At 44.4% G+C, this 27409-nt stretch overlaps 3 protein-coding genes across 6 annotated transcripts; 1 reads left to right on the plus strand and 2 right to left on the minus strand.

Moving 5' to 3' along the window:
• Window positions 1-284: 284 nt before the first annotated feature.
• Window positions 285-2519, minus strand: ube2c (ubiquitin-conjugating enzyme E2C). Of its 4 annotated transcripts, none has more exons than XM_063472754.1 (7): window positions 2452-2519; window positions 1974-2098; window positions 1113-1140; window positions 919-1005; window positions 639-843; window positions 506-565; window positions 285-400 (listed from the first exon to the last, which is right to left on the minus strand). In XM_063472754.1, exons 2-7 carry the CDS (start codon window positions 2078-2080, stop codon window positions 363-365), a joined length of 525 nt encoding a protein of 174 aa, XP_063328824.1. In that variant the 5' UTR covers window positions 2081-2098; window positions 2452-2519; the 3' UTR covers window positions 285-362. The 4 variants fall into 4 exon arrangements, with proteins under 4 accessions (XP_063328824.1, XP_063328822.1, XP_063328825.1 ...); XM_063472752.1 differs by having other exon boundaries at window positions 2276-2505; XM_063472755.1 differs by having other exon boundaries at window positions 1974-2101; window positions 2276-2505.
• A 5406-nt stretch (window positions 2520-7925) lies between these two features.
• polr2j (RNA polymerase II subunit J) lies at window positions 7926-9724 on the plus strand. The gene is made up of 3 exons (XM_063472757.1): window positions 7926-8115; window positions 8665-8773; window positions 9539-9724. The coding sequence occupies exons 1-3, from the start codon at window positions 7973-7975 to the stop codon at window positions 9638-9640; spliced, it is 354 nt and encodes a 117-aa protein (XP_063328827.1). The 5' UTR covers window positions 7926-7972; the 3' UTR covers window positions 9641-9724.
• An 11093-nt stretch (window positions 9725-20817) lies between these two features.
• Window positions 20818-27322, minus strand: LOC134627312 (deoxynucleotidyltransferase terminal-interacting protein 1). The gene is made up of 13 exons (XM_063473271.1): window positions 27020-27322; window positions 26493-26563; window positions 25215-25311; window positions 25031-25129; window positions 24841-24900; window positions 24717-24773; window positions 24587-24642; window positions 24465-24507; window positions 24209-24267; window positions 24021-24081; window positions 23848-23919; window positions 23202-23257; window positions 20818-21069 (listed from the first exon to the last, which is right to left on the minus strand). Exons 1-13 carry the CDS (start codon window positions 27101-27103, stop codon window positions 20961-20963), a joined length of 924 nt encoding a protein of 307 aa, XP_063329341.1. The 5' UTR covers window positions 27104-27322; the 3' UTR covers window positions 20818-20960.
• Window positions 27323-27409: the final 87 nt, after the last annotated feature.

Raw genomic sequence — 27409 nt, forward strand, 5'->3', positions numbered from 1 at the left:
GAGCTGTGATGTCATCAAGTACTGCCATTCCAATCAAAGGATGAATTGACTTGCGCTCAGGTGAACTACAAAGTGTACTTCAGTATTAATGTCATGATGCAGCAGCAAAAAAAAAAAAAGAAAAAAAAAAAGAAAATGAACAAACCCACCCAAGGCTCCTCCTTTTCCTCCTACTCTTTCAAAGTAAAACCAGCTTAATTTTAAAAAGAGAAGCCCAGCCTGCATGCGGTGTGTCAGGGGAGGACAGCCTGTTTCAGCCGCTCAGATCAATAACACACTGTGTGTTGAATTAAGAACTTTATTGAAAAACATAAAAATATGATACAAACACAGAAGACAGACGAACATGAGGAGGCGGAGCTTCACTTCTGGAAGGTCGAGTGTAGATGAGTTCTGAAAGCTGAAAGAAAAAACAAACAAAAAAAAAAAAAAACTATGTCCATCAGTCCTGTTGCACGCAGCTGTTAACGTGTCTGAACACAGCAGGGTGTTTACGTGGTCTCACCTTCCTGGTTGTCCCACAGTTCGGCCGCCACAGCATTAAGAGGACTGTCGTTGTTGGGCTCTGAGGAGGAAGCAGAGTGACAGTGAGGTCAGAGGGCAGAGCTTGGACGGTGCTGGGGTGATGACGCATTTACCTCCCAGCAGGCTCTGGATGGACAGCAGGATGGAGCGAACGTCGTAGAGCGCTGACCATTTGTCCTTCAGGATGTCGAGGCAGATGAAGCCGTGCTCGTCTACGTTGGGGTGGAAACATGGCGTGACAAACTTTACGCGTGGGGCCTGGTACGGGTAACCGGCAGGAAACTCCAGAGAGAGGCGGTACCTGAGGCCCTCGTACACCTGAACAGGTAAGACAGAGCAGAGTTTAACTTTCTGCTGAGAGCAGAGAAACCCAAATGATCCGTGTGTACATACCGTCCCCTGAGCGCCATCGATGGTTCCAACCCACTTAAACAGATTGTCTGACTCTGGGAACGCAGAGATCCCCTTATCACCTGACATCTGCACCAGAGAGAGAGACTGGTCACATGACTTCAGGACACATGAGGGTGTCACATGACCTCAGGTGTTACAGGTTAGAACAGAACACTGATGAAGACTGGACTCACCATGAGCGTCATCAGCTCCTGCTGCAGCCTGCAGACACACAAACAGGAAGCTCAGAATCTGCTGCACATGCTCAGTTCATTGTTTCACTGTTGGCTCAGACTAAGGAGGAGCCTGCCTCCTTTGTTGTTCAGGTGTTTCCTCCTGAACTCACCTCAGCGCTTCATGAAACTGCAGCTCAGACAGGTGCTGTGCAGAGAGGATCAGGTAAACTTGCCCACCTGTATGACTCAGACTGAGGCAACTATGATACTACGTTTGCCTGTCACTCCACACCTGTAGGAGCTGGCCCCCACCCATCACCTGCTGAACAGTGTCACTTTTAGCCCTTTCACACAGGTACCTACTCAGCTCGACTCTAGTAGTTTTCCGTTTCTGGGGTTGTTGTTTCCCCCCGTTGCTGGGTTTTAAATATGGTGGCTTTGATTTTCGTGAAGGACACGCCTTCATGACTCATCGTTCGACGCTACTGACTAGCCAATGGGTGGCACCCAGTCCGTTGATGTCACATTTTAGGACAGCACGTACTATAAAAAAATAAATAAACAAAACCCCTAAAAACCGAGCCGAGCCGGTACTAGTGGGACAGGACCACTGGTCTAATCGAACGGCGGCACAGCACACTGAAACCAAACGCATCATTGTTTACCAGCAGCTGTACTAATAAAGTTTAATCAACCGTGAACAGGAAGTGTACCTGCTAACACCTGTCCGACAGGTAGAGTCAGAAATTGGCACTGAGAGCTGACACAAACACCCAATAGGAAAAGTCTCTCTCTTTCTCTGTGTGTGTCTCTCTCTCTCTCTCTCTCTCTCTCTCACACACACACACACACACACACACACACACACAAAACACCCACCGTTTGGACACAGAGCCTCTGGCCGCGCTGCCGCCGCTCTCGCTGCCTTTCAGAGCGGCGGTGCTGGAAGCTGCAGCCGCTGCGGGGTCCATGTTCTGGGAGGCCATGAGCGTTACCGTCCTGTTCTGCTGAATCAGACAAACTGAGGTTAGAAGGCCCGGGTTCCTCTGCGGTTCACCTCCCGTGTTTCTCCCTCTAAGCTAACACTAGCTAAACGCTGGCACCGGATGCAGCTCCGAGGACTCTTCTCCAGCTGTATCCGCCTCTCAGGCCACCGTTCGGGTGTTTTACTCAGACCTTACCTCGTTAGGTCGCTCCGGTAACAGACGAGGCTCGCCTTCACTGTGACGACGTCGTGCTAAAGGTGCTAGCTGTTAGCTCCACCGGTCGGCTAAACGTTGGCTCTGCGGCTAGCCTGTTTATTACCCAGAGGAGACTATAAACAAACAAAAAAAAACTTTTCCCGGTACGGACTCACCGGTTGTCGGTCGGGGTTTGTCGGCCAGAGTACAGCTACTGTCTGTTGGATTCAAACGGAACACGCTCCCGCCCCCCGATTTAAACCGACTGTTTCTTACACAGTCGGCCAATCAGCGCCCGACCTTTAAAAACAAGCCAGCTTTGGCTGGCCAATGACAGGCCTGCCAAGTAAAGGGAGGCGCGTTGTGATTAGACAGCGTGAACGACGAAATGATCCAAACGTCATTTAATGCTGACGTCATTACAGAGCCCAACAAGTCAGAAATCGGTTTTAGTAAACAAATAAAATTACATAAATATACATTTGTGTATTCACTTACCTGTCATAATAAATATGCCTGTAAATAAACGTTTTACCTTCTGTTTATGATTTATTAGACTACAAAACAATGCGCATTTTATATTTTTCATTGTTTTTCTCATACTTTAGTTACTGTGTGGAAGTATGGGGGAATACATATGAGAATACTATAAACCCTCTAAACTTATTACAGAAGAAAGTGATACGAATGATTCATAACGTTAAATATAGAGAACATACAAATAAATTATTTATACAATCGAAACTATTAAAATTAGGAGATTTAGTGAAATTACAGACACTATTAACTATGTTTAAGGCTAAAAATAATATTTTGCCTTTTAAGTTACGAAGATTATTTTTAATGTGTTCGGGGGGAGAAGACAGCAGAAGGAAATTTTATTTTAAGCATCAGCTAGCTAGGACTACACAAAGATTAATGAGTCCAACGGTTAGGGGTATACGACTGTGGAACTCTCTTCATTATAATCTAAAGAATTGTATAAATTTACATTGTTTTAAAAAATGTTACATGTCTAAAACGATAACTCAATATGAAGAACGTGAACGAAATTGGAGTTAATTGAAAAAGGATCCTTTATTTTTTGCCTCATTTTATTTTATTTTATTTACTTATCTTTTCTCCTTGTTACTATGTGGAGTGGTATATTGCTGATTGTAAATTTGTTGTTTGGTTTGCGTTAGGACTGGAGATAAATGTTAGTTTGTTCCTTGATTTTTGGTGCCCACTTGTAATAAGTTGGATTGCAGATAGGGGGCAGGGTTTAATAAGAATATTTTCTTCTTCCTGCTCCTTTTCACACATGGTTGCAGTGCTATACTGATAGAAAGTGTGGTTGGTTTGTCTGAAAGAACTAACTGTGGAAACTGTTGTACCAAGTGTGAAATAAAGAAATGAAATGAAATGATTACAGCTCTGTTTCAGAATAACTTATTAAATATCAGACTGCTGTCTCTTCAAGCCTAGCTTAGTGAAAGGTGACCATCAGATGATGTCACGGGGAGGCTCTGAGAGCACAGATCCACAGTGAGAATGATGTAATAGTTCAGTTAAACTTTGGTGGGAACCACTTGGAGAGTTTCCACCAGGAAATGAAATGCTGTCAGCTCACAGGTGATACAGCTGTCTTCATTAAAGATGAGTTCAAAACAAAGATGATAAACTGCATTAATGCTGTCTCTGGAGTATCAGGTCTGACTTTAAACATGAAAATGTGTCCTGTTCCTGTCGGAGAGGCTCGTGTCCTTAAAGAAGGTTTTCCTGTCAAAGAACAGGTGACTTATTTGGGAACTAACATCTGTCGAGATCAGTCTGAGAGGGTCATTTCTAATTTCCAGCATTTAAATCCAAAAATGAAAAACAGATTTGATCTGTGGCTCACGAGCGATGGATCACGATCATCAAGAAATGGATCCAAAATAATATTAATGATGTGTCCCAGCTAGTGAAGGAAAAAAGTCATTTTCTTCCATATCCTGTGTTTGGACCTGTAATGTTCCCGTATCTGTGAGAGAACTCAGTACAGTGTTTCATGATGACACAAATGGACCAAATATACAGACAGCACTGAATAAAGATGTTCTCAGAGATTAATACACTGGATAAAACATATATGATTCATTGTCCTGTAACCCCTCACTGTCAGTTTTACTGGAACAGTAACTTTATGAATATTACTGTTTCTGTGACACAAAATTAACTTAAAAGATAATTTACGATGAGAATGCAAATGTGTGATCTTCAAATATCTGCTCGATTTATCGAGACATCACATATCTGCAAAAGTGCTCTGATGTTTTCAGAGACACCATGTTACCCAACCAGCGGTCAGCTGACCGGGAGGCGAGGCCTGTTAGAGCCGGTGGGAATGCCTGACTCCTGCATCGTTTTCAACCCCCCCGCGGGCTTTCACCACTCGGTGGAGGTTAAACACAAGATATACGTCACTTTGGAATAAAAAAAACTTCCAACACGGCATTGAATTAAAAAATAAGCATAATCTGAAATGGGATAAGAACTCCATAAAATATCTTGGGGTGACAATAAAAAAGAACTACAGCTCATTGAACTAAAAAGTGAAGTTTAACGGAGTCACGTGGGACTGCCGAGGAAGATGGCCGCACACTAGAGGAGCTCCCAAAGCCTGTTGATTAATGTTCTGAATTTGGAAACATACACTTCAGTTGTAGCCCTTGTACCCCTCACTGTCAGTTTTACTGGAACAGTAACTTTATGAGTATTAATGAGCCATTGATATGGACTTACAATAAGAAGTATTTAATCACCAACAAGGTCGAATAACAAACCAATTTATTAAAACTATAAAGATGACCTGGATGAATCTTGTACTGTAAAACTGTAAAACAGTCAGTGAAACAATTCCACATCTTTTTGAATGATGTATTTCATTTTTTAACACATACACTACATTTAATGTTTTCTTTTTATTTTCATTGTCTGTGAAGGTTCTCAGTCATCCAGGTCATCGTAGTCTAAGGAGCTTGGAAAGAAAAGCATCTGGACTTCTTTAAGTTGCTTGAAGGCGTTTCACCTCTCATCCGAGAAGCTTCTTTAGATCTCGGGTCAAATGGTGGAGAGTCCACTATCTCAATGTCCACTCCCTGGATGTTCACCGGTGTCAGTGTGGTGGGTCTGCGTCTCCGGAAGTCCACCACCAACTCCTTGGTTTTCCCGGCGTTGATCAGCAGCTGGTTCTGCTGACACCAGTCCACAAAGTCCAGAGTCCACTGTCTGTACTCTGAGTCGTCCTCACCTGAGATGAGGCCGACTATGGCAGAGTCGTCAGAGAACTTCTGTAGGTGGCAGCGTGGGGAGTTGATGGAGAAGTCTGCAGTGTAGAGGGTGAAGAGGAACGGTGCCAACACAGTTCCCTGTGGGGCCCCCGTACTGCAGACCAGCGTGTCAGAGACACAGCCCTGTGACCTCACATACTGTGGACGTTCTGTGGGGTAGTCCAGTATCCACTGGGACATGTGGTGGTCCACTCCCGATAGCTCCAGCTTGTCTCTCAGAAGTCGTGGCTGGATGGTGTTGAAAGCACTGGAGAAATCAAAGAACATGATCCTCACAGTGCTTCCAGGCTTCTCCAGGTGAGTCAGAGCTCGGTGCAGGAGGTAGATGATGGCGTCCTCCACCCCAATGCCAGGCTGGTAAGCAAACTGCAGCGGATCCAATGAAGACCTCACCAGGGGGCGCAGATGGATTAGAACCAACCTCTCGAGGGTCTTCATCAGATGTGATGTCAGGGCTACCGGCCTGTAGCTGCTGAGGTCCTTGGGATGGGAGGTCTTTGGTACCGGTACCACACAGGAGGTCTTCCACAGCTGTGGTACTTTCCCCAGTGACAGGCTCAGGTTGAACAGATAACCTAGGATGCCACACAGTTCATCTGCACAGCATCTCAGGAGCCTGGAGCTGATGCCATCTGGACCTGCAGCCTTCCGCACCTTGATCTTGCGAAGCTCATTCCTCACTTGAAGTGCTGAGATAGAAAGAGTGGATTTTGGGGGAGGGGGTGTATGTTGGAGTCCACAGAAGCCGGGGGTGGGTGTGATGGCTGGGAGCTGAGAGGTGTGAAGTCCTGAGATGAAGGACAGGCAGTCCCTGAAGATGAGGGAGATTGCAGCAGGGGGGACGATGCTGTGGGAGGGGTGGGTGTTTGATCAAACCTATTAAAATATTTATTTAGGTCATTCACCCACCCCAAGTCTCCTGCAGCCTGGGGGGTTGGTTTTTGTCCTGAGATTGTCTTCAGGCTGTTCCAAACCCCTCTGATGTTGTCTTGTTGCAGCTGCTCTTCCATCTTCCTCCTGTAGTTTTCCTTCCCCTGCCTTATCTTCCATTTCAGCTTCTTCTGGACAACTCTCAGCTCCTGTTTGTCTCCAGATCTAAAGACTCTCTTCTTCTCCTTGAGGAGAGCCTTAATTTCAGGATTTATCCATGGCTTGTTGTTAGAAAAACACCGTACCTTTATGATGGGTACGGTGTTGTCCACACAGAAGTTTGTGTAATCTGTAATGCAGTCTGTGATGCTGTTGAGGTCATCCTCCAGGGGGCTGCAGAGGTTGTCCCACACAGTAGAAACAGTCCCTCAGGGCCTCTTCAGTCTCTGCCGACTATTTCCTAACTGTGCGTTTGTACTAGAGGTTTATACACAGGCTGGAGATGAACCAGGTTGTGATCTGAGCCCCCCAGGGGAGGGAGAGGTGATGAGCTGTATGCCTCCTTGGTGTTGGCATACAATAAGTCCAATGTTTTATTGTCTCTGGTGTGGCAGGTAACATACTGGGTGAAGGTGGGGAGAGTGGAGTTTTTGGAGTCTGCTGGTTACAGTGTGCAGGACCTCACAGGCTGCTCTTGAATACTGTTAGCTGTTATTTGTTCAGACTCAGGCTCGTCATTGGTCAGTTTACAGAGTAGCCACTCAGAAAGCAGAGCAGATGTCCTAGCAGAGGTTCAGCAACACTTCACAGAATACACATGACGGGACTTACAGGTGTGCTTTTATGGACTCCAGCTCACTGTGGAGTCAGAGCAAATGAAATGGCAGATAGAGCTGCAAAGGAAGCCACAAAACATGAGGTAGTTGACCCGGGTATTAGCTCAGACAGAGATAAAGAGTATGGTAAGGCAAGAAATGAAGGAAAGATGGCAAAAACAGTGGGAGGAGGAAAAGAGGGGATGGTGGTTGGATAAAATCCAAAGGAGGGTAGGAGAAATGAGGAGCTCAGAAAGGAGTACGAGAGAGGAGGTGGCCATATCGAGAATAAGATTAGAACATACTGGTTTGAACACTACACTATTCATGATAGGGAAACATAATACAGGGAAATGTGATGACTGTGGAGAAGAGGAAACGACAGAACATGTTATATTAGACTGTCAGAAGTATCAGGTGGAGAAAAGACAACTGACCCAAAACGTCAGCAATGTGAAAATGAAACTAGATCTTATTGATTTTCTGCAAAAGGACTCGAGAAGTGAAAGTTATCAGGCCTTATTCCAGTTTTTAAAAGAGAGTAAATTGCTTGGGAGGATTTGAGGGGTTTGGGGGGTTTTGAGCGACGTTCCAGTTCCCACTCCACACCAGTTGGAGGCGGTAATGCACCGTTCAGTTGTTTGCCAACCGCCAATAAAATTTAGAGGAAGAAGCAGCAGCAGCAGTGAACAGGTAAGATGAACGCGCCTCCCGCTTTCGAGTCGTTCCTGCTGTTCGAAGGGGAGAAAAAGATCAGCATCAGCAAGGACACCAAAGTCCCGAACGCCTGCCTGTTCACCCTGAACAAGGAGGACCACACGCTGGGCAACATCATCCGAGCGTAAGGCCCCGAGACACGGCCGCAAAGGCATCACACCGCTACATCCAGGCTAACAACAGGCTAACCTCAGGCTAACAACAGCCCGCTAAAGTCATCCGAGCGTAAGGGTCCCAGACCCGGCTTCACAGCTGGCTAAGTTGAAGCTAACAGCCACACAAACGCTGAGCAGCGGCTCAGAGATAGATGCTAGCACGCAGCCTGCAGGTGTTTCAGTCTTACAGGTAGCGTAGGAGGTGTTTTTCAGAAAATCAGAACATAGTCTTGGAATATTTGATCTCTGCTTGCTTTTTGTTTTTTAATAAACCATGACATGCTGCTGGTGGGAAACAGGTCTTAGTGTAAGCCACCACAGGCGGCTGTCCCAGTGCCTGATCATAAAATCAGCAAAGTTAATGAACTGATCCTCAAATATTCTTCCGTCAGACTGTCATGTGAGCTGCACACACACCATTCACACTAAACTGCTCATCCTTACAGTCTGTCCACCAATCAAATGACTTTCTGTGTGTGTGTGTGTGTGTGTGTGTGTGTGTGTGTGTGGGTGGTCAGTCAGCTGCTGAAGGACCCTCAGGTTCTGTTTGCTGGTTATAAAGTTCCTCATCCTCTGGAGCACAAGATCGTCATCAGAGTGCAGACCACACCTGACTACAGCCCACAGGTAACACGCACACACCTGTGGGATATTCCAGGAAGTACGTTCATCAGACTCTGAGTTTCCTGTTCCAGAAGGGTGATCGGTTAGTTCATTCAGCTCTGAGTGTGTTCCCACTGAGTTATGTGCATACGTACCTATTACAGACGTCTCAGCTTCTACAGGATCAGGATATATCAGGATAGTTTTGGAAGGATGACACATTTTAAATCAGGAATGCAGAGCTGTGAACGGATCCAGACGGGATCAGCTGGGACATGACCGAGCAGACCTGGATCTGGGACTGATCCGATCTGAATCCGTGATCGAAAATCCGTTTGGATCTGTCCTGCTGTGCAAGTGGACTCAGTTTGCTGATCCGTCACGGAGCCCACGTTCTGGCTGATCTGGTTCTGGGTCGACCCGCCAAGGCTGACTCAGGTGATTTTCAGTTTGACTTTAAATGACTGAACCTCAATCTGATTACATTTCAATGTGAAATGTAATCAGATTACAGTCAGACTGTCTGCAGTGACTTTAAACACATTTAGTTCCGCTTTAGTTTTAAAGCCATCTCAGCCTGAACTTCACTCAAATAAGATCCATTTATCCATGAGAGTGATTGATTATAATAAGAGTGTTACCATGGTAACTGACTTTCTGGAACAGGAAACCCGAGTTTCCCTCGTCTGAGGGTTAAACTAAACCTGCTTCTTGGAACACACTTCTGATTACAGCTCTTAGTTACAGGAAGTGAAATTAAATGACAGGAAATGATGTCGTTCCTGACAGGAAGCGTTCACGAACGCTATCACTGACCTGATCAGCGAGCTGTCACTGCTGGAGGAACGCTTCAGAGTCGCCATCAAAGACAAACAGGAAGGCATAGAGTGACCCCGCCCCATCCATGATGTCACTTCCAGTTACCTGCCCTCTGTTTGTCTTCTGTTTCTTTTAAATAAAGCCTGTGATGCCAGATCCTGATGTGTGTGTGTGACATACCTGTAGCTCAGGCGGTGGCTGCTTGCAGCTGATTGAAGTTTAAAGTGCTGGTCAACATTTTCCTGTGTTTGCTTTAACAGATCATTAGACAGAACTTAGCACAAATTATTTGTTTGCAAACAATTACAGAAAGAAGAAATACTCTGATCATTATCACCCTTCCAAAAACAGCTTTTTCTTATCTACAGCACAAACCTCCTGTGCAGTGACCTGATTAGCTCAAAGCTTAAAGCTCCGGTTCAGTTTTTTTCATATGTAAGTATATTTACTTAGGAAAATGAAGACAGGTTAATTGTATTTTGGTAAGTGCAAGTATTGTGTTGTTTTCTTTTTTCAATAAAAATATTTGAAAAAAAAAGGGCCGGTTCATACCGAGTTTACCAGTTTATAATTTATATTTGCGTTTGAGTTATGAAAATGATTCATTAAATATGTTTTCATAGAAAAAGTCCAACTCTTCCCACTCGGGTTTTATTTATTTACTTTTTAAGTCAATTGTGTTTATACTTTATGTCAAAATGAAAAAAATAACTATAAAGTGAAACGTGAGGTTGTGCTGAAAAGAATGATAGCAAGGCAAGAAAAAACAGTCAAGGTGAAATCAAAGTAGTCAAAGACGGGCAGTTATTCATGCAACGCAGAGGGTTAAGAATATAATCCACCCACTGTTATCATCTTCAATGGCCTGTACCAACACAGAGCAGAGCAGCTACCTGAATGCTACCCCAACAGAGGTCGATCATCTGGTTAATAATTTTACCTCCTCACTACGTACGACTCTGGATACTGTAGCTCCGGTGAAAACTAAGGCCTCAAATCAGAAGTACCTGACTCCGTGGTATAATTCTCAAACACGTAGCCTAAAGCAGATAACTCGTAAGCTGGAGAGGAAATGGCGTGTCACAAATTTAGAAGATTCAGTTTTGTTTATGTAGCACCAAATCACGACAGTCGCCTCAAGGCGATATTGTAGAGACCCTGCAGAGAAAAACCCAACAATCATATGACACCTATGAGCAAGCACTTTGGTGACAGTGGGAAGGAAAAACTCCCTTTTAACAGGAAGAAACCTCCAGCAGAACCAGGCTCAGGGAGGGGCGGGGCCATCTGCTGTGATTGGTTGGGGTGACAGAAGGAAGACAGGATAAAGACATGCTGTGGAAGAGAGACAGAGATTAATAATGACTATTAAATGCAAAGTGGCTGTTAGTATTTTAGCTCCTGTTGTTCTCAGGTGTTCTCAGGTTAGTTCGAGGAGGGTTTTTGGCTCACTGGTGCAGTTATGGCGCAGTCGTTGTGTGGAAACTTTCAGACCTGAATGAGAGTCCTGATTTGTTCTTGAGGTTCCTTAGTAAGTCCAACTGATTGAGAGGAGGGATCAGCCTGCAGACACAAATTTCACGAATAACAAGTGTGATTCAGCAGAGAGGTCTATTAACACATAGTGAGTGAAGAAGAAACACCCAGTGCATCATGGGAATCTCCCAGCAGCCTACGTCTATTGCAGCATAACTGAGGGAGGATTCAGGGTCACCTGATCATTGAGTTTTTCCTTTCCAGTCACCTTTCTCACTCACTATGTGTTAATAGACCTCTCTGCATTGAATCATATCTGTTATTAATCTCTGTCTCTCTTCCACAGCATGTCTTTATCCTGTCTTCCTTCTGTCACCCCAACCAATCACAGCAGATGGTCCCGCCCCTCCCTGAGCCTGGTTCTGTCGGAGGTTTCTTCCTGTTAAAAGGGAGTTTTTCCTTCCCACTGTCACCAAAGTGCTTGCTCATAGGGGGTCATATGATTGTTGGGTTTTTCTCTGTATGTATTATTGTACGATCTACTGTACAATATAAAGCGCCTTGAGGCGACTTTTGTTGTGATTTGGCGCTGTATAAATAACACTGAATTGAATTGAATTGAATTGATCCAGCCTTAACTATATGCTTTAGCAAAAAATAAACTGTTTCTCTGCAGATGATCAGTTTTCCACTTCCTGTTCCTTCTGGTCAGCTCAGATCTGCTACAGTACACTCGTATGTCTGTATGACTAAACCGAGTCTTTACAGAACAGTGTGTCTGGCTCACTTCTTTCTCCAGTCTCTATATATTTTTTGTGTTTTTAATTGTTGCTAGCATTGTTCCCAGTTGTGCATCCCAAAGTTCTAGTTTAGTGTTAGTTTTTCCATTTTAAAGATGTTCTTGATGATCTCAAAGTATTGATCATTTGTTTGTGGCTCCACCTTTTCCAAGAGATTTAAAAAAAGCATGGCATAATTTCTTATGAAATTATTCTAAATCTTGTTTACAAACCCACACAGGACGCACATTATTGGCTGATGAAAAAAAATCATAGGGACAACATTTTACTCCAAAATCCAAAACAGGAGCAATTTCAACAAAGTCTGGCTGTAATCAAACCGACCCTGCTGCTCCACAATTTGACAAAAGCTCTATTTTTAAGCCGCATTGAAAATGTCATAGAACCCATCACATTTCATTCACAATATTTTTCCACTGTGATATCGTGGGAGGCCCAGGAGGGAGCCAGCCTTTTTGGCTGCTTCTCTCAGAAATGTAAAAAGATATTTATTTGCTAGGCCCTGCAAATTATCAGAAGTTCATAATAATATGGTGGAAAATTGGAAAGATATGTTATTGACTTTAAATATAGTGATGAAAGATTTGTGGAACTCAAGCCAAAAGGGTTTAATCTTCAGGCAGTCCCAAAATCTTTGCCGATGATCCACATAACCTCCGACAGCTGAGCATACCTGTGTCCAGGTGGACCATTTGCTGTGGTGTTATGAAAAACTGCATCAGACATTTCCAGCTAAAGTCCTGCCATATATTGGAATTTGTACATTTCCACGAGGGCTTACATCCAACCAGTCTTCATTTTCCCATCTTTCTTTAACATAGCCCGTAGAGTGAGGCTTCCTGCTCAACAACTCTTTGTGAAATGTACCAGTCGCACCCATAACTAAGTTGTTCCCATTGCCTTCAGATAACGATCAGTATTCGATCATCTAGATCGGTTTTGGTGACAATGTTCTGCTGCAAGTAGTTCCTTAATTGCAGATATCTAAACTAGTCTGAAGTTTTAAGCTGATAATGATGATAAAGTCCCCTTAAAGGATCAGTCTTGACAAGACGACAACGTCTTTTACTGTTTTTGTTTTGTGTGAGCGAATAAAAGGTCTTCACACCGTTTGAAATCCACTGTTTAAATGTGCCATCTAGGAGGTCAGGCCTAAACCCAGGGTCAAATGTGCACCATTGAAGTATCTGAATTTTACCGTCTAACTTTGGTTCCTCTTTTACTTTGTCCCATATTTTTAACTGAGTTTTGATCCGGGGGTTTTGGATCATGTTTACATGCATATCCAAATGTGTATGAGCCAGAATTGCTTGGGTTGGTGGGTCTTTCAGTGTTGAGTGTTTGATGTCGTTCCATCTGGCAGGACAACCCATATAAACAAATACGCTTTAAGGTTTGGTAAGTCAGGGAGCGCACCAATCACAGGGACAGCAGCAGATCGCCCCGGAGCTTATGCAAAGTTCACTCCCGCCACAATAACTGGATGGCTGAAAGTGGGGTCGGAGGTCACCTTGGTTACACTTACCTCTCTTTTCTTTATAAAGTTGTAATGGTTTATATTTAACGCCAGGTCTTCTACTTTGCCAAATAAATCTGGAAATGATTTTATCAATTGCTGAAAATCCTTCTGGGTGGTTTCCACTGGGAGCGCCTGGAACAAATAGAGATACCACAGAAGTAAGTTCATGTTCACACAATGTGGCTCAAACTGAGGAAGGAAACTGAACTCCACCTTCTTTTATCTTTTTTAATCTTATTGAGTAAGGGAGCATATTTAGCTTCTGCCAATCGAGAGATGTCTTTTGGCAAATAAATGCCCAAACATTTCACTGAATGCTGATCCTTTAAGTTGTTTCAGAGGTTTGTAGTTCAGTGTTACGTTGGGTCTTATGTACATTTGCTTTGTAACCAGAGGAAAATGTTTTATTAGGCTCACATATATATTTATATGTACTGAGACATCATCCGCACACAAAGCCACTTTGTGTTCTTCTCCATTTATATAAATACCTTTAATACTTTCTGCCTCAATCATTGTGGCTCAAGTGGCTCTGTGTATAAAGAGAAGCAGAGCAGCGATGGGGGGCAGCCTTGCTTCGAACCGCGCTGCAGTGTGATGGATAGACAGATGTCCATTAATTTTAATCCTGGAAGATGGATATTATATAGAGTACGAATCAGCTGAATAAAATTACGAGGTGTCCCAATTTGTTCCAGAACTTTCTATAAGAAAGCCCAGCTGACTGCATCCACACTCACCAGTAAAGCCTCTGGTTTGGTTTGTTGAATATAATGTAAGATATGTGACGAGCATCTAATGTTGTCATGAGCTCGTCTCTGCAAAACAAAGCCAGTTTGATCCGTGTGTATAAGATGTGGCAGCATTTGTTTCTCTTGGGAAGAAACAATTTGTGATCAACGTTCGACACAGAAATCGGCCCATATGATCCACAATCTACAGCTCGCCTTTTCTGTCTTTAGCTATGATTGAAATGACCATTTCATTCCACGAAGGTGGCATCTTTGATTTGCACTAAAGGCCTTTAGTGGGCATGGGAATAACTCATTCCAGAATACTCTGTACCATTCTGAAGGAAAGCCTCCAGGTGTCTTTCTAGCTTTCAGCCTGGAGATGGCGCCATTTAGTTCTCTCTCTGTGACCTCAGCTATCAAAATGTTATGTTGTTCAGCTGGAGCAGGTAAGTGAAGTCAGGCGCTGCAGGGGGCGCACCTGAGCGGCATCGACAATCCTGGCTCGCCGGCTGAAAGGCTGAACTGGGTCCTGTAGTGTTGTTGTCAGTGTGTGTGGCTGCGAGCTGCAAAGCTGCAGCCGTTTGTGCGTAGATGCTGAAAAGCGTGGAAACGTCGTCGGGTCTGTCGTGCATCTATTGCAAATGCCTTTTGTGATTCCTCTTCTTTATGCAGTATCTGGGTCCTTAATGTTGTATCTTGTATTATCCAGAGACAATAGTCCATGCTTCATACGTCTACTTAGGTAATGTCTCCGTAGCCATGATGTTCCCAGAGAAGAATGTAGTCAGTCTTACCTTAATATCAGATTTGTGAAACACTCTGAGATCTTCAGTCATCAGTCCTCTCCTGAACACCTGAAGCTTCTCTCTGTGTTTCTTCTTGTGTGGAATCAAACACCACTGCAGCGTGACGATCCCCTCTCTCAGTGTGGTGTCAATGTCCCGTGTGCCAAGCGGACAGTCTACAGGTTTTGCCATATAATTGCCACATAATCTGGTTAGTATATGAGTCTAAACTGGGCATCAAAGAAGTACTGTTTCAGTTTGAGGGAGAGCCATTCCTCCTTTGTTTTTAGGTAACTGGAGAGTTTCATGTCTGATTGCAGGTCTCTTGCCTCTGCCAAAACAAACCTTGATATTATCTCTACGCTCTGCTTGGCCTGTCGGTACCCACTGACTGTGTCCGAAGTCCCACAGGCTAACTCAGCTCTATTGGATTCCTTCTTCAGCCTGATGTGTCCCTTCACCTCCGGTGTCCACTGTCTGGTTCGGGGGTCACCACCACAACAGGTACCAAGTACCTCGCAGCTCCTTGCAGCAGCTTTGGCAGTATAGGTGCTGAAGCTGGTCAGTCTGCTATCAAAGGTCTGATGGAGGTGTGAGCTGAAGATCTCGCAGACCGAGGCCTCTGCCAGGCGTTCCCAGCACACCCTCACCATACGTTTAGCTGTGTCTATCCAGTTTCCTCCCCCACCACCTGCACTCTAAAAACTAAAACTGACTGTCATGATGTGTGATGTGGCAGGCAGGAATTGGACCCAAAATGCAGGACTCAGAGGAAAACTCAAAAACTCTGCTTTAATGCAGGCTTGGAAAGAATACAAAATGATAACAAACTAAACTGGGAATCCAAGAATACAACTCACGAGAGAACACACAGCACAAGAGGGGAACCGACGTTAACGATGCAACAACAAGAACTAACTGACAGGGACTAAAATACACTGGCAAGCACATGAGGAAACGAGGAATAGGTGAGCACACAGCTGGGACTCATGGACATAATGAGACACAGACCAACAAAGCATAACAGGAAACACACAGACTATTTTACCACACAAACGCGAGGACCCGAATGGAGTACAGAGGGAAGACACAGGTAGGGATGATAAACACGACGACCAAACTCAAAGAACTAATACAAAATCAGAATAAACTAGAAAATGATAATAATAAACTCAAAGCGCTGGGTCACCGACCCAGGACCATGACACTGACATTTACTTAAAATTTGTGAGGCAACACTTTTACACTTAAAAATATTGAGTAGATTGGAAACCAGTCAAATCTGTTCAATATACTTGATCAATTGAATAACTAAAGCTTAAACATATTAAGTTGAAATTAATAATTGTAGTCGTTACACAAACATGAAAAGATTGAGTAAATAACACTGACATGCTTGGTCAATGTAACTGAAATATAGACGGTCAGTTAATCCAAAATTTTGTTCCATTTACTTAATATTGTAAACTGAACGTAATCAAAATTGTACTAAATAATTAATATGGTAAATGGCCTGTATTTGTATAGCGCTTTAAACTACATTCAGTCATCCAGCCATTAACACAGGACCTTCTCTGTGACCTTTGGCAATTTTATCTCTTCCTCAGCTCCCCTTACTTGTGGTGTTCCCCAGGGATCTATACTGGGGGCAATATTGGATAACACACTGGTGATGGCAGCTACATTGTAGCCACAGCTGCCCTGCAGCGCACTGACAGAGGCGAGGCTGCCGGACACTGGCGCCGCCGGGCCCTCCGACCACCACCAGTAGGCGACCGAGACTGTCCGAGCCGGGGCTCGAACCAGCAACCTTCTGATTACAAAACGAACTGCCAACTCTTGAGCCACGATCGCCCCCTAACATTCAAATATGAATGTTATTGTATTTCACTGGTAGTCTAAGTCTAAAAAAACAAACTAATATGTGGTTGTATGTTTCATAATACATGTATGAAAAATGACCACATGTTAAACATTTTTCCAAAGGAAAATTTAATTTTCATAAACATGGCAATAAACAAGCACTACAAAGACAAGAGCCTTTCCCCTTTTAGCTCAAAGCCGTACGTACTTGAAGGATAAATGTCAAACCAGGAGAGCAAACACAAACGCTCAGAGTATTTGAAAAACAACATGAACAAAACAATAAAAAAAAGGCTCATGGTACTCAATTACTCTACGTTATCATGCTTTACTTACACTTTTCAGTTGTAGTTGCTGACAATAAATAATATTGATTTGAATAATTAATGATTTTAGTACAAGATACTGATGAGTATAGATACCTATTTCTCAAATATTTTGATTCAATTTTAAACAAAAATATTAAGTACATGCAAAGAAGTTATTCTGTGAACCACATACTGAATTTATTGTAGGAGATAAATGTAAATAAATACCTTAATTTAACACAAACACATACGTTAACATTTTAGACATTTATTTCAACTTATCAAACTCAAATAATTACTAAAAGGATATTCAAAGATTTTATCATCTAACTTATATTTATAGTGATATTTACTGAGCCTCTGAATTACTTTTTAGAGGTTGATCAAGTTCACCACCGGGTGGAGATCAGTTAACAGCTCAGCCCTTTCTTTACCTGAGTATCAGGAACATATGGCCATAGAGCTGATATGATTACAAAGTCGATTATTGATCATCTTTGCCTATGTTCAGTGTTCAGAAAAAAATAGTCCGCTCTCGGGTGTATTTTATGTGTTATCGAGTGAACCAGCTCTATAGCTGTTTGGTGAGGTGTTAGGGTTGTTGCTCTCCCAGGAGTATATATATATTTACCAGCTTCCTTCCTTGTCTTTAATTTGTTTTTCTTAAGCAAATTTTTTATTGACTTTGAAAATAATTTTGAGACTTCTCTTTTCCTTCCTCGTTTAGAAGAACTACTGTTTCTGGTCAGACAGCCAAAGCTCTTTGTTGTTCTTTAGCAGGCTGGTGTGTTTCTCTCAGCTATCCTTCAAAGCTCACTGCCTCGTTGCCTGGACCCCTCGTAAGTTAGCTGTTTTACAACCAACTCTGTCAAGAGTTTTGAGTTCAAAAGAAGGTTGGAGACTGGCCTAACATTGGCTAAGACCGCTGGGTCAAGTGATAAGATAAGATAACCTTTATTAGTCCCACACGTGGGAAATTTGTTATGGATGGTGTTTTAAGTACTTTTGGATGTACCAAATGTGATGGGAATAAACATCAGTCAGAGCAGAAAGTCCAAACAGGACTCGACTGCAGCTCTCACACTTTCATTTTCCCTTCTCGAAAATGACGTTGAATTTCTGGTCTTTCAGGTGTTGCTCCTGCTTTACCTGCAGCTGTTTGTCTGGTTTTGTTGGCTCTCCATTTACAGGAATCAGACGGTTTACACTCAGTGACTTTGTGCAGCAGGTGGGAGGAGGGAATAACAACGTGTGGGTAAAAAAAAAAAAAAAACACCAGGTAATGACGGCCTCAGGTGATCAATAGAAACTCAGCTGGGTTTCCTGAGAGCTTCCTGAGACCACTGGAGGAGGTCGTAGATGTTTCCTCTGGTTTAAACTGAAGATGTTAGAAATGAATTCTTTAAACCTCTGAGTTGTTTGTCCTTCCAGCCTGTTTCATCTTTAGTTTGCTGTAATCCACAGACTTCTCTATGTAGGATGGGGTAGACAACTACACCCTCTCCAACACCACAGTCGTCTGGGAGGGGCCCTGTATACTTTCAGCTTCATGTGATGAAGGTTTCCTTCATTCCACCAAAACATTTCTAGGACCACGATCCTGTTCCAGGAAGCAGCTGAGGTCAGGGAAACTGAACAGGTCTCTTTTAAATCAGACAGTGACTCTCACTGGGGCTGCAGTATAAATAAAGGTTAAAAACAAAAACAAACCCCACTCTGAGTGGGTTACCATAAATCAGACAGCTCATTGTTATGTATTCTCTTCCTACCGACTTTTCTTCTTCTAGAGGATACAACCATCTGCTTCCTGCTCTCGCTCCACATCAGAGTATCGTCTGCAAACTTCATTCTGCTCCTCAATGATCATCACAGCTGGCAAAACTACACACATTCTGTACTGCAGTAGAAATGCAGATACTACTGTTAAAAACACACCAGTGAAAGTTGAAGTACCAGCTCTAAAATGTGCTCAAAGTAAGAAAGTGAAAGTTTCTATTTCTGTGCAAAGCTGTGCCACATTAATGTAATAATACAATAATATCAGTAGATGGAATACAAATGTTAGTCTCTTTTTAAATTGTAATCATACTAAGCTTGAATCAGAAGGAAAAGAAGGAAAATAAAAACGTCTCTATTTCCTGTTGCCTCCATTGTAGAGTGTGACTTTGCCTCTAAACAGAACAATGTGCACAGTCACATCACCATCAGCTGTCTCAGTGTGGGGAAAGACTCACTGTCATGTCTACTGAGAGCTCCAGTCGTAGTGTGCAGGCTGTGATCAGCTGACCTGCTGCTCTCTGTGGATGTACACACCTGGATTCATCCAGATGTGAGCAGATGTTTCCTGAGCCGTCCTGGCTGAGTCCATCCTCCACACTGACAGCACGCTGTTTATGCTGTCTTTACTATAAAGTTGGTATGAAGGTGAAATTCAGTGAATGAGTCTCTGCTACACTTGATGGAAGCTAACTGTGAGCATGAACCCACAGCCACTGTGCAGCAGTCACGCACTGTTCTTCACAGGGCAGCAAACTCACCTGTTCATCCTGCACTAACCTGCAGCCTTTAAATAACACAGTGAGTCTGCCTCAGTTTGTTTAGCAGCAGCTTTATGAACAAACATCATGTGACACGTACAGATTTAGAAACATGAGGACTTCCATGTGAGCTTTAAATGAGAATCCTTCTTTTAAATCTAAGCTCTCTTCTTCCTTCTTTCTTATCTTTCTCCATCTCTGAGTGAACGTAGCTCTTTGTCTTTTCTCTACAGTAACAAAGTATTTGTACTTTGTGCATGTTACAAACCTGCCAGTTAAGCAGTGCTCCCTGCTGGTCAGATCATCCGTCGCCATGGTCTCTGCTTCCATTCCTACGCTGATGATAGACAAACCCTCTACCCTGTCACCTTCCTCTGAGGTTCACAATCTGCGTGTCATTTTGGCCTCCACTTTTATTCTGTGAGACTCTCATCTACACCTTTGTCCCCACCACCTGGATTACTCCAGTGGGTCCTGTTTTGGATTTTTACACCGAAGCCCTGGAGAGGCGCCAGTATGTCCAGAACTGCCAGGTTTGTAACATGCACTAAGCTCTGGGAGCACATCACCCCCACCCTCACAAATCTCCGTTGGGTCCTGGTTAAGTCACGCCTCCCTTCTCTCAGTGCCCCGCCCCCAGGACCTATCTCAGATGTTGCGGCCTCAGCCAGGTGTGCTTTCTGTCCCTCACACCAGCCGCTAGACCTCTGAGGACAGAACCCCACCCTCTGGAAGTCTCTCCCATATGAGCATCGCACCGCCCATCACTGGAGTCCTTCAAAACTACCTCTTCAACCTGCACCTTTTTCCTGTTGTTGTTCATTGTGACTCTATAAAGCGTCCTGGGGTAAGTTATTATTACCCCTGATCATCACCTCACCTCAGCAACTCTTTCCATATCTTCATACCATTTGATCTTAAGTTGGCCGGACCAGTGAAACTGTCAAATATTTAGCTGTTATTCTACGTGATGAAGAAAAGCTGCTGTGACAGAGAAACATCTGTCAGCACGACTCTTTAAACTGTAAGGAGCTTGTTGACTGTCCAGCTTTTTTTTCTTGACTGTACCTGTGAAATTCCTATTGTAGAAAGTGAAAATGTTTCTGTGTGTAGTGTGAATGCCTGTACAGTATGAGGCCACAGAGGCTGACCTCAGACCTGATGAACTTCCTGTTACTTGAAACTGTTTTTAAACCGCTTAAACAGACGGATCACAAACACCTCAAAGACTCACAAACATTTTTTATTTTTTAAAAACAGTACAAATAAAAACAGCTGGTCACATGATCGCCGTCCTGCACTCTGATACGGCCATCTCTTATTTAATCTGTGGTTACTACAGATCTACGGGGGTGCCAGGGGTGGGAGGGTCAGGGGTCAGCGTCTCTCTGAGCTTCCATGGCTCTCTGCATCTTCTCCACCATCCACTGAGGAACTGAGAACGGCTTCAGCTCGTCCATCCTGACATCCGGACAGTCCCTGAACGCACCAAACACACACACACACACACACACACGTACGTTCAGGTCAGACTTGTTACTGAACTAAAACGATCGTGTCTGTTTGAAATCAGCGCGGCGCCTCTGATCAATATCTATCAGCTGATATCAGCCAATCAGAGTGGTGCGAGTGCCAAATAACAACAACAGTCGCCATTAAGGTGTTTTATATCATAAGGTAGACCCTACAATAACACAGAGATAGCCCCAATAATCAGTTGACCCCCCCAATGAGCAAGCATTTTGGCAACAGTGGGAAGGAAAAACTTCCTTTCAACAGGAAGAAGCCTCCAGCAGAACCAGGCTCAGGGAGGGGCGGGGCCATCTGCTGTGATTGGTTGGGGTGAGAGAAGGAAGACAGGATAAAGACATGCTGTGGCAGTAGGGCGGGGCCATATCATGCCGTTCACGGTAACACCGGTATAATGTTGGGCAACGATAAGAAAATGAAATATGGCGATAGAATATGGGTAAAACGTGCATGCGCAGTGCCTTTGTTTACATACGCACATGGCGGAAAAAGCATGGCAGCGACGGAGAATGAGAAGGGTGAAAGCGGATCGTTGAATGAAACAGATGAACCAGAACTGGTTTGTAAAAATGCTGCAGCTTCAGTGGTGTGGAACTGGTTTAGCTTTCGTCCGTCAGATACACCACAAAGCACTATTTTTGGTAGAGCATGCTAGCGGGCCGTCGTTATTACCGTGTTTTTTGGAAAATACGGCACACTTAAAATCAATCCTTTGATTTTTCTGAAAATCGACAGTGCCCCTTATAATCCTGTGTGCCTTATGTATGAACTCTGGTTGTGTTTATGACCTCGAAACGATTTTATGTGCTACACGGCGCTCGAAAATCCGTCACGTTTTAGTACGACTTTGCTAAGCTACGAAGCCGCACCGCTTGATGGATTGTCGGAGCATTACGGCTATCGTAGGCAGGAGCCTCGCGGAGTGATACGTACTGTGCTTCAACATAATATTACCGTACTGTGTGTGTATAACCTCTTTTTAAGTTTTGTGGATATTATACATGGTTATGCTGAGGATATGTTGGCCACTCGAATGCCTTTTGGTTAAACTGTCAGCGAGGAATTTACATTTGCACTGTTACATTTTTATATAACTTTAATGAACATAAAAAACAGCTGCTAGTTTAAGTGAAAATACACTGAAGGGTTTCTTTGCACTAATAAAGTTGTGGAGTTGCAAAGTATTTTGTCTCATGTCAATTATATCGTCAGTTATATCGTTATCACAAATTTTCAAATGTATATCGTGATAAGTATATTTGGTCATATCGCCCTGCTCTATGTGGAAGATTAATAACAAGTATGATTCAGTGCAGAGAGGTCTATTAACACATTGAGTGAAGAAGAAACACCCAGTGCATCATGGGACCTATTGCAGCATAACTAAGGGAGGATTCAGGGTCACCTGGTCCAGCCCTAACTGAACTTCCAAGTGAGCAACTGAAGCGACTACCAATTAAAGAGTTACCAAGGCAACCAGACCCTGACACACCTGTCCCTGACCTGCAGAAATCAGGAGTCTCGTGTTGGTTTGTGCAGCGTTTCCCTCGTTGCCGGGTTTTAAATACAGTGTTTTTGATTTGTGTGAAGGACACGCCCCCATGACTCTTCAAGTGATGGCACCAACTAGCCAATCAGTGACATGCAGTCTGTTGATGTCACATTTTCTGATCGCACGTAAAAAAAAAAGCACCTGGTACCAACTACTACAACCTAATAGAAAACCCAAGAACGGGGCCGTGACAGAACAAGCCGGAAACGGCTGAAAGTCGTCATCAGGTCTCCTTCACATCTTTACTTAGAATAGAATAGAATAGAATAGAATAATCCTTTAATTGTCCCACAAGGGGAAATTTGGTTGTAACAGCAGCCAAAAAGACACATATACAAACAAACAGTACACAGGACACAGAACAGAAACATACACAATTTTTCTTACATATTTACATTAAGGACAAAATTACTATATACAGAGAGTACTGTACAGTTATTAAATTAAATAAAAATAACTACAGATAAGAGGCAAACTTCACCATTGAGAAAAGTTCTTGAGAGCAGGAGGCAGGAGGTGACGCACTTACCTGTACTCATCGCTGCGGGACAGATCCTGGATGTCCTCCTCTATCAACAGGTAGGCCTGAGCAAGACACAGGAAGTGGGTTAGCATATAACCCTAACTATATGCTTTAGCAAAAAGGAAAGTTTGAAGCCTAATCTTAAAAGTAGAGATAGTGTCTGTCTCCTGAATCCAAACTGGAAGCTGGTTCCACAGAAGAGGGGCCTGAAAACTGAAGGCTCTGCCTCCCATTCTACTTTTAAATACTCTAGGAACAACAAGTAAGCCTGCAGTGTGAGAGCGAAGTGCTCTAATAGGGTGATATGGTACTACAAGGTCATTAAGATAAATAATCAGGCCCCATCTTAAGACCTTGTATGTGAGGAGCAGGATTTTGAATTCTGGATTTAACAGGAAGCCAATGAAGGGAAGCCAATACAGGAGAAATCTGCTCTCTCTTTCTAGTCCCTGTCAGGACTCTTGCTGCAGCATTTTGGATTAACTGAAGGCTTTTCAGGGAGTTTTTAGGACTTCCTGATAATAATGAATTACAGTAGTCCAGCCTGGAAGTAATAAATGCATGAACTAGTTTTTCAGCGTCACTCTGAGACAGGATATTTCTAACTTTAGAGATTTGCGAGCCACAGACGACGCGTTTCATAGTTTCTCACCATCTTCCCTCCTGTCGCCCTCATGTGGTGTCTCTCTGCCAGCCACTGTTTATCCTTGGCATCAGCTGCGTACTGACACACACACACACAGGTGAGGCAGACTCAGCATGGCCTTCAGACCACAGACTGTATACCAAAGATGGATGTAGATGTTACATCATGCAGCATTTTACCTTGAACAGGTCGGCGTGTTTGATGTAGATTCGTCCTCTGGTCCCACCCATTCCAAGCGCCCTGCAGTGACATCACAACATAAGATGTTTGTTATTTTAATGTTGCTTGAACGTTGTATCGCTGTTACGTGGAGGATTACGTGTTATTTAAACGCCGTTTCCTGTTGGCGTTGCTGCTGCGGACTCACTTGTTGGCTCTGGACCCGAGCACGAACGTGCTGCTGTCGCTGAGTCTGGACGGATCCCACTGAAACACAGACAGCATCACTGTGACATCATCACAGCAGCGACTTTGCACCCCCGACATGAAGGCAACGCTGTAGAGCACAGCGCCCCCATCGGGTCACACTGGGTCACTGCCACCGTGTTATTAGGTCTGATGATGATGATGATGAAGACATTTATTTCAGTTGAGTTCACCTGTCAGTTCAAGTAACCACTCACCTTGGGCCCCTCCTTCTTGATGGGCTCAGACTTGGGCTTCACTCTGAGGACACAGATGGACATCGGTCAGGTGTGTTCATCTACCTGTGCACTGACGATGATGTCACCTATTAGATACTCACACAGAGAAGTTCAGAGGTCGATCAGATGAGGCCACGGGACCTGGACGCATCTTTCTCTAAGGACAGGAAGTGATCAGAGTCAGTGATCGCATCAGTCGTGTGTGAGTGTGTGTTTGGGGGATGGAGTTACCTTCTTGTGCAGCGGGCTTCCTCTCTGGCTGCAGTCGTCATCAGCAACTCGTTGCCTCTGCGGGAAACAAACAGGTGAGGCACGGGACTACCTTCCCAGGTAAGCTGCCTGCTCCTACACCTACCTTCATCATCGCCTCTGGCACCGCCCTCTTCACCTCAGCCTCCGGAAACAGCTGCTTGGCCTGGAGATGAAATCATAGGGAAACAGATCAGGCCTTACACTCAACACAGCTCACTAACGCACTAATCCGGCTTCACAGGTACACCTGTCAGGTGAGTTCAGGTGGTCTCATGAGCATCAGAATGCCTCACGTGTTCGAGGACGTTCCTGCACGCCTCCTTGATCAGGTGATCGGTCTGAATGTCGTCTCCAACGTTCTCCTTCACATTCTCTGCCGCCTTCTCGAAGAACTGCAACACAAACACACCTGCTCGAACCCCTGCACAGGTCAAACCAAATAACTCCACCCCCTCCGCTTTCAGTGTGACTGCTGACCTTCTGATATTTACTGAACACGGCCATGATGTCTTGGTTGAAGCTGGGCTGGAGCACGGCGCGCAGCAGGTCCATGGACACCTGAGGATCCGTGTAGCTGCACAGACAGGTGAGGACAGCTGAGCAGGTCTGTCTCTACGTCCTGCTCAAGGTGAAACCCTGACACACCTGGACTCCTGTCGTCTGAGTGTTGTTGATAAAGTTTTTTAAAAACAAACTGAATGGCCGCGTTTACGTTTCCCTTCCTGTGAGCTCAGAGGTCTGCGCTACGAAGCCTGGCTTATCCAGGTGGTTAACCCTGGTTTTCATCACCATGGTAACTAACACTGTGAACCTCACCTGCTCCAGAGCAGGTTAAGATCCAGATCAGAGATCAACAAGTACGACATCACTTCCTGCTGATCAACGAGCGCTCCAGAAAATCGTGTCAGCATCCTTTGGAAGATCCCTCGGACGGCTGCGGTGACAGTGGGAGGGGTCTTTGTGTTTCCCTGACGACCATCAGTAACCAATGATAAATCACCTCAGCTTCAATTCTTGATTGTTTTCTGTTGGCAGTTAACAGTTTTGGTCTTCGAGCATTAATATGTGATCCTGAAACAGCACACCTGTACTGCACCAGCTGACCCCAGGTAAGATTTGTATTACGCCATACACAGCAGCGAGTCTGCAGCTGAGAGCATAAAAACTACAGCTGTCAGGAGCGCGGGACGTTTCCACTCGTTCTGTTATTCACGAGAGGCCGTACTTTAATAAACCAACCGAATGAAGCACACACCCTGCGTCGCATTGTTTCCTTCATCGGGCTGTGGGCTAGGAAGCTTTAATGTGCAGCCGCCACCTTAGAAACAGACAGCAGTGTGAGCGCGCTCAGTGACAAAACGATTAACTAGAAGCAAGATTTTTACTATGTGCGACAAAAGACTGAACAACTGTCTCATTTGCATTTTACTGATATGCTTTAATGATCTCTGCAGCAGGTGGCGCTCATAAGGATCGTTTTCTGTGGAGGAACAGTGATGTGAGACGTGAAATGCCAGTTTGCGATTGGTCACAATCACAAAAACCCGCCTCTTTCATGTGAACGTGCAGGAGAAACCCTCTGTGAACTTAGGGCGGTGATAACCAGCTTCGTGTGACCTCCAATCCTGATCGCCAAACTCAGGGTACGTGGATCCAGCCAACAGAAACATATACTGGATGTTGCACTCTCGTCATAGTACAGAGCTGCGACCATCACAGGAAGTACGAGCCAATCAGATCCAATGGTCCACTTACCTGACCATCATGTGAGAGCGCCGTCCTCGTCTTTGGATCTGTCTGTGTTTGATCATCAAGTTCCACGGCTTCTACACACACACACACACACACACACACACGAGTGTAACTGTATGAAGTGTGAACAGGTAATAGCAGAGGACACTGAACAGGTAAGCACACCAGGACATTTTCAACCCAACCTTATTTAGAAACAGAGTGTGCAGGTGTTCAGCTGAAGCGCACCTGTGTTTCCTATTTTACTACATTAACATATAGTAAAAGATTGCTTCCTATAGAGTAATGGATTACTTTCAACTGAGCAGGTGTTTGGCTTATCCTGACAGTAGACACGTGACTCAAACCACCTGAGAGCCAACTCTGACAAAAACACACCAAAAAGCGGGGCCGGGGCTCCGTCTATTTCCTGGAGTTACCCCGGCCACCGTGTTTAGGTTTATTCCGTGACTGTGACGTCACCAGCTTTCATGAAAAAATATTCACAGTGTCGTGTGACCGGATGTTTGTGCGGTGGCTCGCGGCCTCACCGGGCTCTGCTCCGGGTGGTCCGGCTGCTCCGGCCCGTCCTGCTGCAGCCAGTCCCGGCCTCCGTCACTGCGGTGCGCCCCCATTTGTTCCGATCCGGGTCCAACCGGGCCAAAGGCCGCGCTAACGGCAATCAGCGGCCGTAAAGGTGTTTACGGTTACTGCCCCGAGCTGACCGACGATCAACTGATACTCAGCAATCAATAATCGATACGTGGCTACCACTCTGCCTGTTTATTGTCTGTTTCCCGGAAGCTTCGCTCCTGCTTCTTCCACTTCCGGCAAAACCGAATACAACCGCACTTCCTGTCACCGCTTCACAATAAAAGCACTGACTTCCGGAGGATTTGTGATCGTAAGGAGGTCACCTGTGCAGACAGGTGTAGGGGTGG

The sequence above is a fragment of the Pelmatolapia mariae genome, linkage group LG5, assembly GCF_036321145.2.
Source record: "Pelmatolapia mariae isolate MD_Pm_ZW linkage group LG5, Pm_UMD_F_2, whole genome shotgun sequence".
Lineage (NCBI taxonomy): Eukaryota > Metazoa > Chordata > Actinopteri > Cichliformes > Cichlidae > Pelmatolapia > Pelmatolapia mariae.

Excerpts from the sequence above, each read along its gene's own strand:
- ube2c (XM_063472754.1), bottom strand. The coding sequence starts at position 2,080 with ATGGCCTCCCAGAACATGGACCCCGCAGCGGCTGCAGCTTCCAGCACC. Across the intron at positions 1,006-1,112 it reads AGGAGCTGATGACGCTCATG|ATGTCAGGTGATAAGGGGAT; the intron begins GTGAGTCCAGTC and ends TCTCTGGTGCAG. Across the intron at positions 844-918 it reads TCGATGGCGCTCAGGGGACG|GTGTACGAGGGCCTCAGGTA; the intron begins GTATGTACACAC and ends TTACCTGTTCAG.
- polr2j (XM_063472757.1), top strand. The coding sequence starts at position 7,973 with ATGAACGCGCCTCCCGCTTTCGAGTCGTTCCTGCTGTTCGAAGGGGAG. Across the intron at positions 8,116-8,664 it reads CTGGGCAACATCATCCGAGC|TCAGCTGCTGAAGGACCCTC; the intron begins GTAAGGCCCCGA and ends GTGGGTGGTCAG. Across the intron at positions 8,774-9,538 it reads CACCTGACTACAGCCCACAG|GAAGCGTTCACGAACGCTAT; the intron begins GTAACACGCACA and ends CGTTCCTGACAG.
- LOC134627312 (XM_063473271.1), bottom strand. The coding sequence starts at position 27,103 with ATGGGGGCGCACCGCAGTGACGGAGGCCGGGACTGGCTGCAGCAGGAC. Across the intron at positions 26,564-27,019 it reads ACCACCCGGAGCAGAGCCCG|AAGCCGTGGAACTTGATGAT; the intron begins GTGAGGCCGCGA and ends GTGTGTGTGTAG. Across the intron at positions 24,901-25,030 it reads GCAGGAACGTCCTCGAACAC|GCCAAGCAGCTGTTTCCGGA; the intron begins GTGAGGCATTCT and ends TTTCATCTCCAG.